Below are 12747 nucleotides of genomic sequence, written 5' to 3'. Positions count from 1 at the left end.
CTGTACAAACGCATCGAAGATAGCGAGACCAAGTCTCTCTCCCTCTATATATATCTCCCTTATCCGCAGCCTTTGAAACCCTAGAATCCTCGGAATTCGTGCAGTGAAATCCTTGAAAGGAGCGGATATTTCGGGGATTCTGAGGTGGTTTGAGCATTTGTGAGTTTGGATTGGGACTGGAAGTGTATGTTTTGGGTTTGTTTCGTGTGTGTTTTGGCGGAATTTGGAGCTCCATCTCTCTCTTTGCCTTTTTGTGGTGGTTTGGGGTTTTTGGAGGGACGGGATATAGGTTTTTGTTTGTGGGGGGGTTCTGAGCGGGAAGGATGTCTTCTTTGAGCAGAGAATTGGTGTTTCTCATACTCCAATTCCTGGAGGAGGAGAAGTTCAAGGAGTCTGTGCACAAGTGAGTCTTTCTCTCTCTCTCTCTTGCTATTTGCTTATTCAAATATGTGTTTATTTGTTGATTATGTGCTCATGTGTGTTTGTTTGTGGAGAAAATGGAGGGAAAAGTCTTGAATTTGAGCTGTGTGTATGTGTTTATGAATGTATCTTGGGGTTTATGTAGTGAAAAGGGAAAATTGTGAATTTGAGGCTTGTATATATGTGCGTCTTTTCAGTATTATGTAGTGAACTTGGTGACTATGACTGAGCCGAATAGTTGTATTTGATTTCAGTTGAGTGGAAATTTGTTGGCTTTGGTCTGGTTATAGGCCATAGAGAGCATGTAATTTGGTGTTGTACTAGCTGTTTTTCTGAAATTAAAAATTAGACTGTGTTCAGCTTTGGAGAGAAATGAGGAAAAGGGAAGGGAAGAAGAGGGGGGAAATTTTTGAATTTTGGTGTTAGGTTGTTTCGGTTTCTTAGGAATGATAGTTTCTGTTAATCTGAGCAATATAACTGCAGTAGGTGCCGCCGAGTGGTGGGGTTGTCTTATTCGGTCCCGACAAATATATATTTAAGATGGAGGTTCTTTCTTTTTCTATTTTTTTTTTTTTTTTTTCTGCTTTTGGCTGTTGAGAAATCTGGGAATTTGTAAATATGAATATAAAGAAGAAATGGAAAGAATGATCTCAACTTAACTAAGCCATCTAAATTTAGTGGATGGGTTGAGTGAAGAATATTGTGGACTTGGGATTTAATTAATGATATGTCTTAGACTAAAGTTTCTTATTCTTTCGACTTTCCTTTTCTTAAATTAAGTAACTTCATGTGAATTGGTAATCATTTGGCTGTTTTTGTTTAAAAAAATGTTGCTTTTTTTAGGCTTGAGAAAGAATCAGGGTTTTTCTTCAATATGAAGTACTTTGAGGAGAAAGTTCAGGCTGGAGAGTGGGAAGAAGTAGAGAAGTACTTATCGGGATTTACCAAAGTTGATGATAATAGATACTCCATGAAGATATTTTTTGAGATAAGGAAGCAGAAGTATCTTGAAGCACTTGATCGGTATGTTTAATATACATTTATTGATACCATTTTTAATTCTTTATCTTTCTAATATAAAGTATAATTTGTCCTCTCTTTGTGTGTGAAATTGTATTATAGGCAAGACAAGGCGAAGGCTGTTGAAATATTAGTGAATGATTTGAAAGTGTTCTCAACATTCAATGAGGAATTGTACAAAGAAATCACTCAGCTATTAACTCTTGGCAATTTCAGGTAATATCTTTCACCTTTATGGCAAACAAATTTATTAGCAGGCATAATATTGATCAGCTTCTTCCTTTTTTAAATCTGTGTAATTAATGAAAAAAAAGGTGAGAAAAGAAAGTAACATTGGGTTTCTATTTTTGGAAAAAGAAAGCTTTGCTTGATTGAGCTTAGTTAAACAACTTGGCTCAGTTTAGATGAGTTTTATGTTTAATAAGGCCAAGGGTAACATATGAGACAAATTCGAGTCTCATTGTTTTACTTTTCCCTTTTTTCTTCGTTAGGATAATGAAGCATCAATCCTCCATTCCATGTAATGTTACGAGAAGTGGTAGGTCTATATGCGGTGTAGTAGTTATAAATTGCAGATTATGACAGCGAATATAATAAATTATCACAGCACATGACAAATGACAGGCATGTAGGATGGTGTCAGGACTGTGATCCAGGTGGGACCAATATGACAAGATTGTGAAGGAGTTTTCAAGCTTCTATAGTGACCTTAAACTATATTCTTCACTGAATATTTGCGGAGGTTGGTGAACCATAATGTGTAAATTGGTGATAAATAAAAGAACAGAGTGGGTTCGAAGGGCCCTGCCTTGGAGAGGTTCCCCGACATCAAAAAATAAAAAAATAAAAAATAAAAAATAAAAGAACAGATAGTAGGAGAAAGAAAACATAATTTTATTGATAGGCTACCAAGGCAGATTATGAGGTTGCAAGAATTCGATTCTTGTTTGCATATAATTCATTATTTCAAAAACAACTTGTGAGGATCTACTATTTTAGTTACTTGCCAAATTTATCAAGCGATGGCAATGTGCTTAAAATGATAAGCCTAATCTGAAGTTTCCTTTCCCTAACACCCCCTATTCCCGAACCCAAAAGAAAAGAAAAATAAATAAGGGAAGAAAAGACACCAAGTACCAAGGTAGAATTCTAATTTCATGTAATCCAATTACTTATAAAAAAAAAAAGAATTTTAATTTCATGTACTCTGATTTATGCTTCTGCCTGTTTTATATGAGTTAATGAAACAAACCCAATAAATTTAAACATCTGTTAAAACTATACTGTTTTCTTTATTGGGTTCAAATTACAGGGAAAATGAGCAGCTCTCCAAGTATGGTGATACCAAAACAGCTCGTAGCATAATGTTGATCGAGCTTAAAAAGCTCATAGAAGCAAATCCCCTCTTTCGTGATAAGCTTGTTTTCCCCACTCTGAAGTCATCAAGACTGCGGACTTTAATAAACCAAAGGTACGGAAGCAAGCTGAACTTTCTAATTTACTCTCTATAGTTTGCCTTTATGCCATCTTAGCATTTACTAAATCCTTTCTGCATGTCAATTACGTTCAAGAAGGTGCCTTCTTGTCTCCTGTTCTTTTCTAAGTTGCCTTTTCTTAGCTGAGAATTCTTGTTTTAGTCTGCCACCTTGTAACACTAGCTGAGTTTGAGTTTACTTGTTTGTTCCTACTGTGTAGGGAATTACTGTAACTTATCTTGATATTTTTACTAATTATCTTTATGTCCCTCCGCAATAAAAGTATTTTCTTAAATGAGTCGAGCCTTTTTTCTTGTTCTCTCTCTTCCCCCCCCCCCCCCCCCCCCCGCCCCTTTCTTGGTATGCAGTAAGTAAGAATTGCACATTGCCTTTTCTTCATGTTATCATATATGTAGCTCTCATTTATTCTGCTTTTTGTGCCTATAAATGGCTATTTGATATCTGATCTGTGACTACTTTGTACGTAGTTTGAATTGGCAGCACCAGCTCTGCAAGAACCCAAGGCCAAACCCGGACATTAAAACTTTATTCACAGACCACACTTGTACACCTGCTAATGGCCCTCTTGCACCAACACCTGTCAATCTCCCGGTTGCAGCAGTTGCAAAGCCTGCTGCTTATACCCCACTTGGAGCTCATGGTGTATGATATTATGAATCTCAGAGGATTTGATATGTTTTTCCCTTTTTATTCAGCATATTAAGGATCAAAAACTTATTTTGTTGACTAACTAGTTCTTTTTTTCTTTCCTTTTAATGTGTGTAGCCCTTTCCGCCCACTGCAGCAGCTGCTAATGCTAATGCTTTAGCAGGTTGGATGGCCAATGCTACTGCTTCTTCATCTGTCCAGGCAGCTGTTGTTACTGCATCATCCATACCTGTTCCACAAAACCAAGGTACTGAGGTGGTTCATTTTACTTTGAAAGACAAATTCATGGTTTGAACCATGAAGACCAAGCAACTTCTGCTGAAAACATTTTTCTTCTTATTTTTTTTCAGTCTGTTTCTTGTTTTCTTCTTTTGTTTGGAAAGAAAAAGAGGGGGAGTATGAATGAAGAGGTGTTGAATATCATCATAACGGTTTCTAATTTCTGGTTGGACATTGAATGTATTGTGGTAATGAATTTTTTGTAATCTTCTCAACTTTGATCCTGAATTCTATATGATACTGGAGGCTCCTAGAAAATATTTGGTCTGATGATTCACTCTACTTCGACAGGTGGTAGTAGCGTTCACTTCACTATGCAACCTAGATTAGATGATCTGACCTGATATGAGTTGAATAATGAGTTCTCAAGTTGATTTCTGCTTATTTAATTATCTCAGTGGATGAGTATACATGGCATGATACATTTTTTTTTTTTCTTTCCTTTTTTTAATTTTTTAATTTTTTAATTTAAAACAGTTTCAATCTTGAAACGTCCAAGAACACCTCCAGCAACTCCAGGTATAGTGGATTATCAGAGTACTGATCATGAACAACTAATGAAACGACTGCGGCCTGCTCAATCTGTTGAAGAGGTAATATTGAAAATATTTTCTTTCCTATTCGTGATGTTGAAATCTCATCTTTCCTTTTGTCTTTCTGCTACTAAACCGCAATTAGTGATAAATCTTGGTATTGTATTCCTGTGCTCCATTTTTCAGGTCACATATCCGACTCCCCGACAGCAAGCTCTTTGGTCACTGGAAGACCTGCCGAGAACAGTAGCTATAACCATGCATCAAGGATCCACTGTCACAAGCATGGATTTTCATCCTTCTCACCACACATTGCTTCTTGGTAAAAAGTTTCATCCTGGTCCATATTGTGGTTATGTAACAGCTTTCATAACAAAAAGATTACAGTTTTATTTTTTCTTCCCGTTGCTGACCCTTAGTCTGTTGAACAGTTGGTTCTAATAATGGCGAAATTACCCTCTGGGAACTTGGGTTGCGTGAGAGGTTGGTTTCAAAGCCATTCAAGATATGGAATATGGCAGACTGCTCAATGACATTTCAGGTTTCTAGTCTCACTTTTTAGTGATGCTTGTGTTTTAGACACTGGCTTGTTATTTATTTCATTATATCCTCTCCTCCTCCTTAAAGTTAATATCAAAATTTAAAAGTCAAAGAAAATGTTTCTCAAAATTATGTCGATATTTTAGCATCTTTATTAGGTTTTATTGGAATACTAGTACTGTGATGCTTGAGAACATGAAGCTATGGTCATGTTGGAATCTTACAACTGAGAGTTTATACAGGCTTCAGTTTCCAAAGATGCATCAATATCTGTAAGCCGAGTTACATGGAGTACAGACGGAAATTTTGTCGGTATGTGTACATAGTGATTGACAAAAAATTTTAAGCTGCCAGTGTGCGTGACATATTGGTTTTCTTGCTGCAGGGGTTGCATTTACCAAACATTTGATTCACTTGTATGCTTATACTGGTTCACATGATCTACACCAAAATAAAGAGGTAAAGTGGTATTGTTTCTGCTTGTTTATCAAGGAAAAAATTATGAAACTGTAGCGCAACTCATGTTCCTCCTTCATTGTAGATTGAGGCCCATGCTGGAAGTGTGAATGACTTGACTTTTGCTCATCCAAATAAACAACTATGTCTTGTGTCCTGCGGAGATGATAAGCAGATAAAGGTGAGAGACATTGTCATCATATGTTTGAGTTTATGAATAAATATCCACATTACCTAAATGGAAAAAGTGAAACAGGTGTGGGATTTGAATGGAAGAAAATTATTCAACTTTGATGGTCACGAGGCACCAGTATATTCCATCTGTCCTCATCACAAAGAGAACATTCAGGTATGTTAGAAAAAGGAGAAAGTTTTATGGGTTGTCAACCTGTACTCTTGGAACATAATCCTCAATTTCAAATAATGGAGAAGGCTTTCAAGCCCATTCAGTGCTTTCATTCCAAAATACCTGTACTTTATAAGATACCAGGTTTTTGCTCATACAAGCGAGGCTTATGAAGTAGTTTTAAGGTTGATTAAGCATATTTTTACTCAAAACTTAAATTTACTTATTAATTCACCTGCAATGGTCATAATAAAACCTGATTATTGTTCGACCACCTTCATCTGATAATTGCCGTCATCTAGCCCATAGTTGCTGCTGTTACAACTATTTATGGGTATATTAAGTAGAATGATAGAATCCTATCTGATTAAATGCAACTTTCAAAATTTAGTATGTGTACCTTATCTAGATGTTCAACAATCTTATTGATATGAATGATAATTCCACAATGATGATTGCTTCTTTTTGCGTCCAACATTCTTCGTGACACAACTATTCCCACTGCTACTATACGTCTAAATTGCACCACCATTACTCAAGTAGTCCATGCTGCCATCACCACTACCACCCTGTAACTACAATCAACTAGGCCACCTGCTGAAGTTAGCAGAATGGTTAGTAGGGGTTTGTGCAGTTAAACCCCCCCTCCCTCAAAAAAGAAAAAGTGCCTTCTCTGGCTTCTCCATTGCTATTACACTAAAGTTGCACCGTAATGACAGACCTGCCATCTTCACAGCGACCAATTTTCTGTCGACCTTCAAACATGAGCTTTACCATGCCATGACACATTAGACTACCACTATTTCCCTGCCATCTCCATCATTACTGCTGCTTTACCTTTCCATGTCAATAGCCATTCTTTAATGCCACCTCAGGCTGCTAATACCATCTTTTTTGTCATGATGCGTTCCATACATGAATTGCGAGTACGTAGCATCATGTTATATTTTAATTGTTTTTTCTAGTGAAAAACATGCTTCAGTGGCATTAAGGGTTGCACTTGTGAATTTGCAGTTTATATTTTCGACTGCTATTGATGGAAAAATAAAGGCCTGGCTGTATGACAATTTGGGTTCTAGAGTTGATTATGATGCTCCTGGACACTGGTGTACTACAATGCTTTACAGTGCTGACGGAAGTAGGTAAGACTAGTCAAATCTATGATACAGCATAAAAAACTGGGAGCGACAAAATTTTGTGATTTCTTTTTCACTCCATTCCATTTTAGATGCATCTTTTTATGATATCTTAATACAATTTGTTGTCAAAAATAATGATTACCACTTCCTATTTAACCTGATATTGTTTTACTTCTGATTCCTTTTTAGGTTGTTCTCTTGTGGGACAAGCAAAGATGGGGATTCTTATCTAGTTGAATGGAATGAAAGTGAAGGAGCAATAAAGAGGAGTTATACTGGGTTTAGTAGAAAGAAATCACAAGGTGTTGTGCAGTTTGACACAACACAGAATCACTTTTTGGCTGCTGGTGAAGAAAGCCAGATAAAGTTTTGGTATATGGACAGTATCAATGTTGTCGCCAGCACTGATGCCGATGGTGGACTCCCGGTCAGTATTACATGGTTGATTTTCTAGCTCTTCTAAGTGACATCTCTGCTTTGTAAATTAGGCCCTTACATCTTCATGTCAATTGTTTCAGAACCTTCCTCGTTTGAGATTCAATAAGGATGGAAATCTTCTTGCTGTTACTACAGCAGAGAATGGATTCAAGATACTTGCAAATGCTGCTGGTCTCAGATCTTTGAGAGCAATTGAAACCCCATCATTTGATGCATTAAGATCGCCCATTGAATCTGCTTCAGCTAAGGTTGAAACAATATCTTTTTGTTTTATTTGTTTTTTTCCTAAAGAATATTTAATTTATAGGATCTATTGAAATCTCATTTTTTTGTGTAGGTAACTGGCTCTTCTGCCATCACAAATGTTAATCCAGTCAATTGTAAAGTAGAAAGGAGCTCTCCTGTCAGGCCTTCTCCAATTCTCGTATGCAGCTTGATCTTTAGAACTTGAAATATAAAACTTTAGTGAATTATATATGTTCAGCAGCAATTATGCATTTCTGCATTCAATATATCATAAACAGGAACAGAAACTATACATAAATCCTCTGATTTCCCTAGTTCTGGGTTCTAGCTAAAGCATTTTTTTTGATAAGTAATGATGATATATAAAAGAGCGCAGAGGGGCGCAACCCATATACACGGGAAGTATAAACAGAGAGCGCCTAGGAGGGGGAGAAATGAAAAAGAAAATCAGAGAAGCTAATCACTAAAGGAGCTAGTCAAGCGGCCGTCCAAGAGTAAAGAGTAAATAATAAGAAATGAGTCAATTCCTCTATGGTCCTAGTGGAATTATCAAAACATATAGCATTTCTTTCATTCCAAATACACCACATAAGACACAGAGGGATCATCTTCCACACAACCGCGCTTCGAGAACGTCCTCCCGACCACCAGCTAGCAAACAAAGCCCTCACCCTGCACGGCATGACCCAATGCAACCCAAATCGCTGAAAAATCATGTGCCAAAGAGCACTTGCGAGCTCACAGTGGAGAAGAAGGTGATCGACTGACTCTCCGGTCTTCTTGCACATACAACACCACTCCACAACCACTATGTTTCTCTTACGCAGCATATCATGAGTCAAAGTTTTGCCTAAGGCCGCAGTCCATACGAAAAAAGCCACCCGCTGAGGCGCCTTAGTACGCCAGATGCTCTTCCAAGGAAACTCCTCTTGATTAGAAGTGGACAAGGCCTTATAGAACGACTTAACCTCGAACTTGCCTTTCTTGGAAGAAGACCAGCAAATACGATCTGCATTGCCTAGGGAAACCTTGCAAGAATACAACCGATCAAAAAAAGGAGAAATCAAATCCATCTCCCAATCTTGGACCGATCGTACGAAAATGACATTCCACTCGACAACCCCATTCCTCCCAATAAAATTATCCTTCACCCAAGCTTTTTTGTGTCTAGCGATACTGTATAAGGACGGAAAAGCTTGCTTCAAAGAGTTGTCCCCACACCAAATATCATGCCAGAATCGGATTTTCGAACCCTCCCCCACCTCAAACCGAATACCTTTGGCAAAGAAATTCCACCCTTTACGAATATGCTTCCATAGACCCACACCATGAGAGCCCAAAGCCTCCTTCGTGCACCACCCACCTTCTTGATCTTCATACTTAGCTTTGATCAAATTACACCAAAGAGTCCCGTTTTCATTTGCGTATCTCCAAAGCCATTTCCCCAAAAGAGCTTGATTAAACTGGTGCAACTTCCGAATGCCAAGACCACCATAACGAAGAGGGCTGCAAACTTGGTTCCAACTTACAAGCTGCAACTTGGGCTCATCTCCCATTCCTCCCCACAAAAAATCTCTTTGGACTTTCTCGATCCTTTTAGCTACACTTACAGGAATCGGAAACAAAGACAAAAAGTAAGTCGGAATATTAGCCAAAGTGCTCTTGATGAGGGTTAAGCGACCTCCTTTAGAAAGATACATTCTCTTCCAACCTGCCATCTGACGCTCCATCTCTAGCTAAAGCATTTCAAGGAAAAAAAGCAGTCTACTCATTTCCCTCGTGTATTAAGCTTGGTTTCCACTTGCAGTGCCCTCGCATGTTGGGCCTATCTTTCTAAACCTTTTGCTTTGATGTGAGGGGAACATCTCCTCCACTTGGAACATACGTAGTGATTGGTTCAAGAATGTGGCACTGAGCTGTTTAAGGTTTTCGTTCTGCTTATGATATTACTTTGCTTCTTGGGAAAAGGTTTTTCTGTTATTTTCCCCTTTCTTTCTTTCTTTCTTTCTTTCTTTTCTTTTCTTTTCTTTTCTTCTTCTTCTTTTTTTTTTTTTTTTTTTTTTTTTTTGTGGGTAAATGAGGCACTGCATTTGGGCAAATACTTTATGGCAAAGTGTTTATTTGTTTTGATTTTGTCCTTTAAGAATGGAGTTGATCCCACGAGTAGAAGCATGGAAAAGCCAAGAACTGTGGAAGACGTAACTGAGAGAACCAAGCCCTGGCAGCTATCTGAAATTGTGGATGCTGCCCAGTGCCGATTAGTTACCATGCCTGACAGCACAGATACTTCCAACAAGGTGTGTTGAGTATCTTGTAATTAGTGATTTATTTATTATTATTATCTATTTGATGGTGCTTCATGTGTTCCATTTATACTTAGGTTGTTCGACTTATATATACAAATTCTGGTGTCGGGGTCTTGGCACTTGGGTCAAATGGTGTTCAGAAGCTGTGGAAGTGGACACGGAATGAACAAAATCCAAGTGGAAAGGTAATAACTAACTTGGAGCGAGTTCACTAATACTTCTTTTCCCTCTATATTTTGTGAATGTTTGCTTGAGATTTTTTTCTTGGAGAAGAGATTTCTGAAGCCGGAGTGTGTTTAAAGGCCACTGCCAGTGTCGTTCCACAGCATTGGCAACCAAGCAGTGGTCTTCTTATGTCTAATGATGTCTCAGGTGTCAATCTAGAAGAAGCAGTTCCGTGTATAGCACTATCAAAGAATGACTCGTATGTAATGTCAGCATGTGGCGGAAAGGTTTCATTATTTAACATGATGACATTCAAGGTATGTCTCTACATGCATGTTTGGCAAACTTTTGTCTAAATTGGGATTCTTAATGGTTGGCCATAAATTGCTCTTGTTTCTAGGTAATGACAACATTCATGCCACCACCTCCTGCTTCTACCTTTCTAGCATTTCATCCTCAAGATAATAACATCATAGCTATTGGAATGGAGGATTCAACCATCCACATATATAATGTTAGAGTGGATGAGGTAATTACTAACTAAAATTGCTCATCCCCCCCCCAAAGAAATTTGTATTGCTGTCTTAATATAAACTGATAATTTATCTGTTGTTTTTAGGTAAAATCGAAATTGAAGGGTCACCAGAAGCGGATTACTGGTTTAGCTTTTTCAACAAGTCTTAATATCCTGGTTTCTTCAGGGGCTGATGCTCAAGTAAGTGGTTTATAAGGTTCTTTTGCTCTGTTCAAGATTTATACTGCAAACAAAAATACTGACGAATGGATAAATTTGTACACCATCTATTGTGTGACAGTTTGTCTTGGAGAGGTTCTTATCTATTCTACTTGTCATCATTCCAAGCCTTCCGTTTGTTGCTTTATCATAAATCTTTGGCCCAGTTTTGAGGATATTGTATTAGCCTGCTGGGGCACATTTCATTAATTATTAAATCTAAAATAGATAAACATTTTAGGATGATGTCGTTTGCTTATTAGTAAGTTCTGGTTTTAATAAATGGTAACTATTTCTGAAGCTGTGCGTGTGGAGCATTGACACGTGGGAGAAGAGGAATGTAGTAACAATCCAGATACCTGCTGGAAAGGCACCTGCCGGTGACACACGAGTGCAGTTCCATGCTGACCAAATCCGCTTGCTGGTGGTCCATGAGTCACAATTGGCTATATATGATGCCTCCAAGATGGACCGCATCCGGCAGGTAGAAAGCTTACTCAAATTTTTGCAAATGCTTCTGGTGACAAACTTGGTACCTAATCTTATGCATTCTTCTGTGCAGTGGGTCCCACAAGATGTGCTGTCGGTACCCATTTCTTATGCAGCTTACTCCTTCAATAGTCAACTAGTTTATGCCACCTTTTGTGATGGTAACATTGGGGTGTTTGATGCTGATAGCCTGAGACTAAGATGTCGTATTGCCCCATCGGTGTACTTGTCCCAAGCAGCTTTAAATGGGTATGTTAGGGCATCATGGCGCGTGTGCGGAAGAAATAATGTTTTCTTTAGTTTTTGTGAAATTTGATTATTGGTATTGAAGCATGTCAAAAGTTATCATAACATGTTAACACTTCATATATTGGTTGGCACATATATTTTTAGTAAATTACGATCTGCTTGAAATGCATAAAGGGTTTGGCCTACTTATATACAAGTTTTTGGGTATCATCGAATGATGCTTTTTAATCTGTGTTGTAATATTTTGTAGAAACCATCCTGTGTACCCGCTTGTTCTCGGGGCGCATCCACAGGATCCCAACCAAATTGCTATTGGATTGACGGATGGGTCAGTAAAGGTGATAGAGCCTTCAGAATCAGAGGGGAAATGGGGATCAACTCCTCCTATGGATAATGGGATACTAAATGGCAGGACAGCATCATCGTCTACCACAAGCAACCACACCTGATCAGGCACAAAAATGAGATTGTGTTTTACTAGTAAAGTTCATCCCATCTGTAATTTATCAGCCTAGATGCTTAGGTTTTTATTCTCCCATTTGTTCCTTGTCAAAGGGAAGCTTGGATATAAAGTGTTAATGGTTAGAAATATGTTCTTGTATACCTAATTTGTTGTAGTCAACTCATAAAATGAATTGCATCTTGTAATCTCTTGTTCCTTGGAGCAGTTGTAATGTATTTATTTTTTCTTCTCCATTTGGTAAATGAATTTAGTGAATTGGATAGCCAAGGAAGTTTTTCTCTTATTCACTTCTGGACTGATATAAAAAGGACCCAAAAAAAAAAAAAATTGTTGGATAAAATGAATCAACTTGTGTTTATGTTTTCTGAACAGAGAACAGAGCCATTGAAAATGGCAGTAACTAATTGAGAAAAGGTTTTTAAATGGCATAAAGAGATGACACTGTCAATTACAAACAAAGCCTTTTTTTTATTGGAACATGGAGAAAGATTTGAATTAATAATTTGCGCTTCATGAGACACGGTATACAGTCAAATGAGTTAATCCATGGGACACAAACAAAGCCCTTCTAACTTGTGTTTATGTTCTGTCAGTGGATACCTAAAGTTTGGTAAAATGGCAATAAATAATAGATATATATCCATTTAAAAAAAAAATTAACAAATCATTTAAAACACAAAACATTTTATTTTAGAGAAAAAAAAAATGAAAAAAAGAAAAGAAAAGAGATTCAATATCGAAATTTTATACATCCATTCAAACAAGCAATGGATGGGCATGC

The 12747-nt window shown here is 37.6% G+C and overlaps 1 protein-coding gene across 1 annotated transcript; it reads left to right on the top strand.

The window, feature by feature from the left end:
• On the top strand, positions 1-12208 carry LOC132168606 (topless-related protein 3). The gene is made up of 25 exons (XM_059579600.2): positions 1-403; positions 1264-1443; positions 1543-1656; positions 2753-2911; positions 3404-3578; positions 3702-3831; positions 4341-4456; positions 4583-4718; positions 4828-4937; positions 5179-5248; positions 5322-5395; positions 5478-5573; positions 5649-5741; positions 6753-6880; positions 7067-7304; positions 7396-7563; positions 7653-7739; positions 9706-9858; positions 9942-10052; positions 10170-10349; positions 10433-10561; positions 10652-10747; positions 11067-11249; positions 11328-11503; positions 11754-12208. Exons 1-25 carry the CDS (start codon positions 324-326, stop codon positions 11950-11952), a joined length of 3381 nt encoding a protein of 1126 aa, XP_059435583.2. The 5' UTR covers positions 1-323; the 3' UTR covers positions 11953-12208.
• The last annotated feature ends 539 nt before the right edge of the window (positions 12209-12747 follow it).

The sequence above is a fragment of the Corylus avellana genome, chromosome 1 (assembly GCF_965113065.1).
Source record: "Corylus avellana chromosome 1, dhCorAvel1.hap1.2, whole genome shotgun sequence".
Lineage (NCBI taxonomy): Eukaryota > Viridiplantae > Streptophyta > Magnoliopsida > Fagales > Betulaceae > Corylus > Corylus avellana.
The sequence above is the reverse complement of the archived record's forward strand: the minus strand, read 5'-3'. Positions and strand labels throughout refer to the sequence as shown.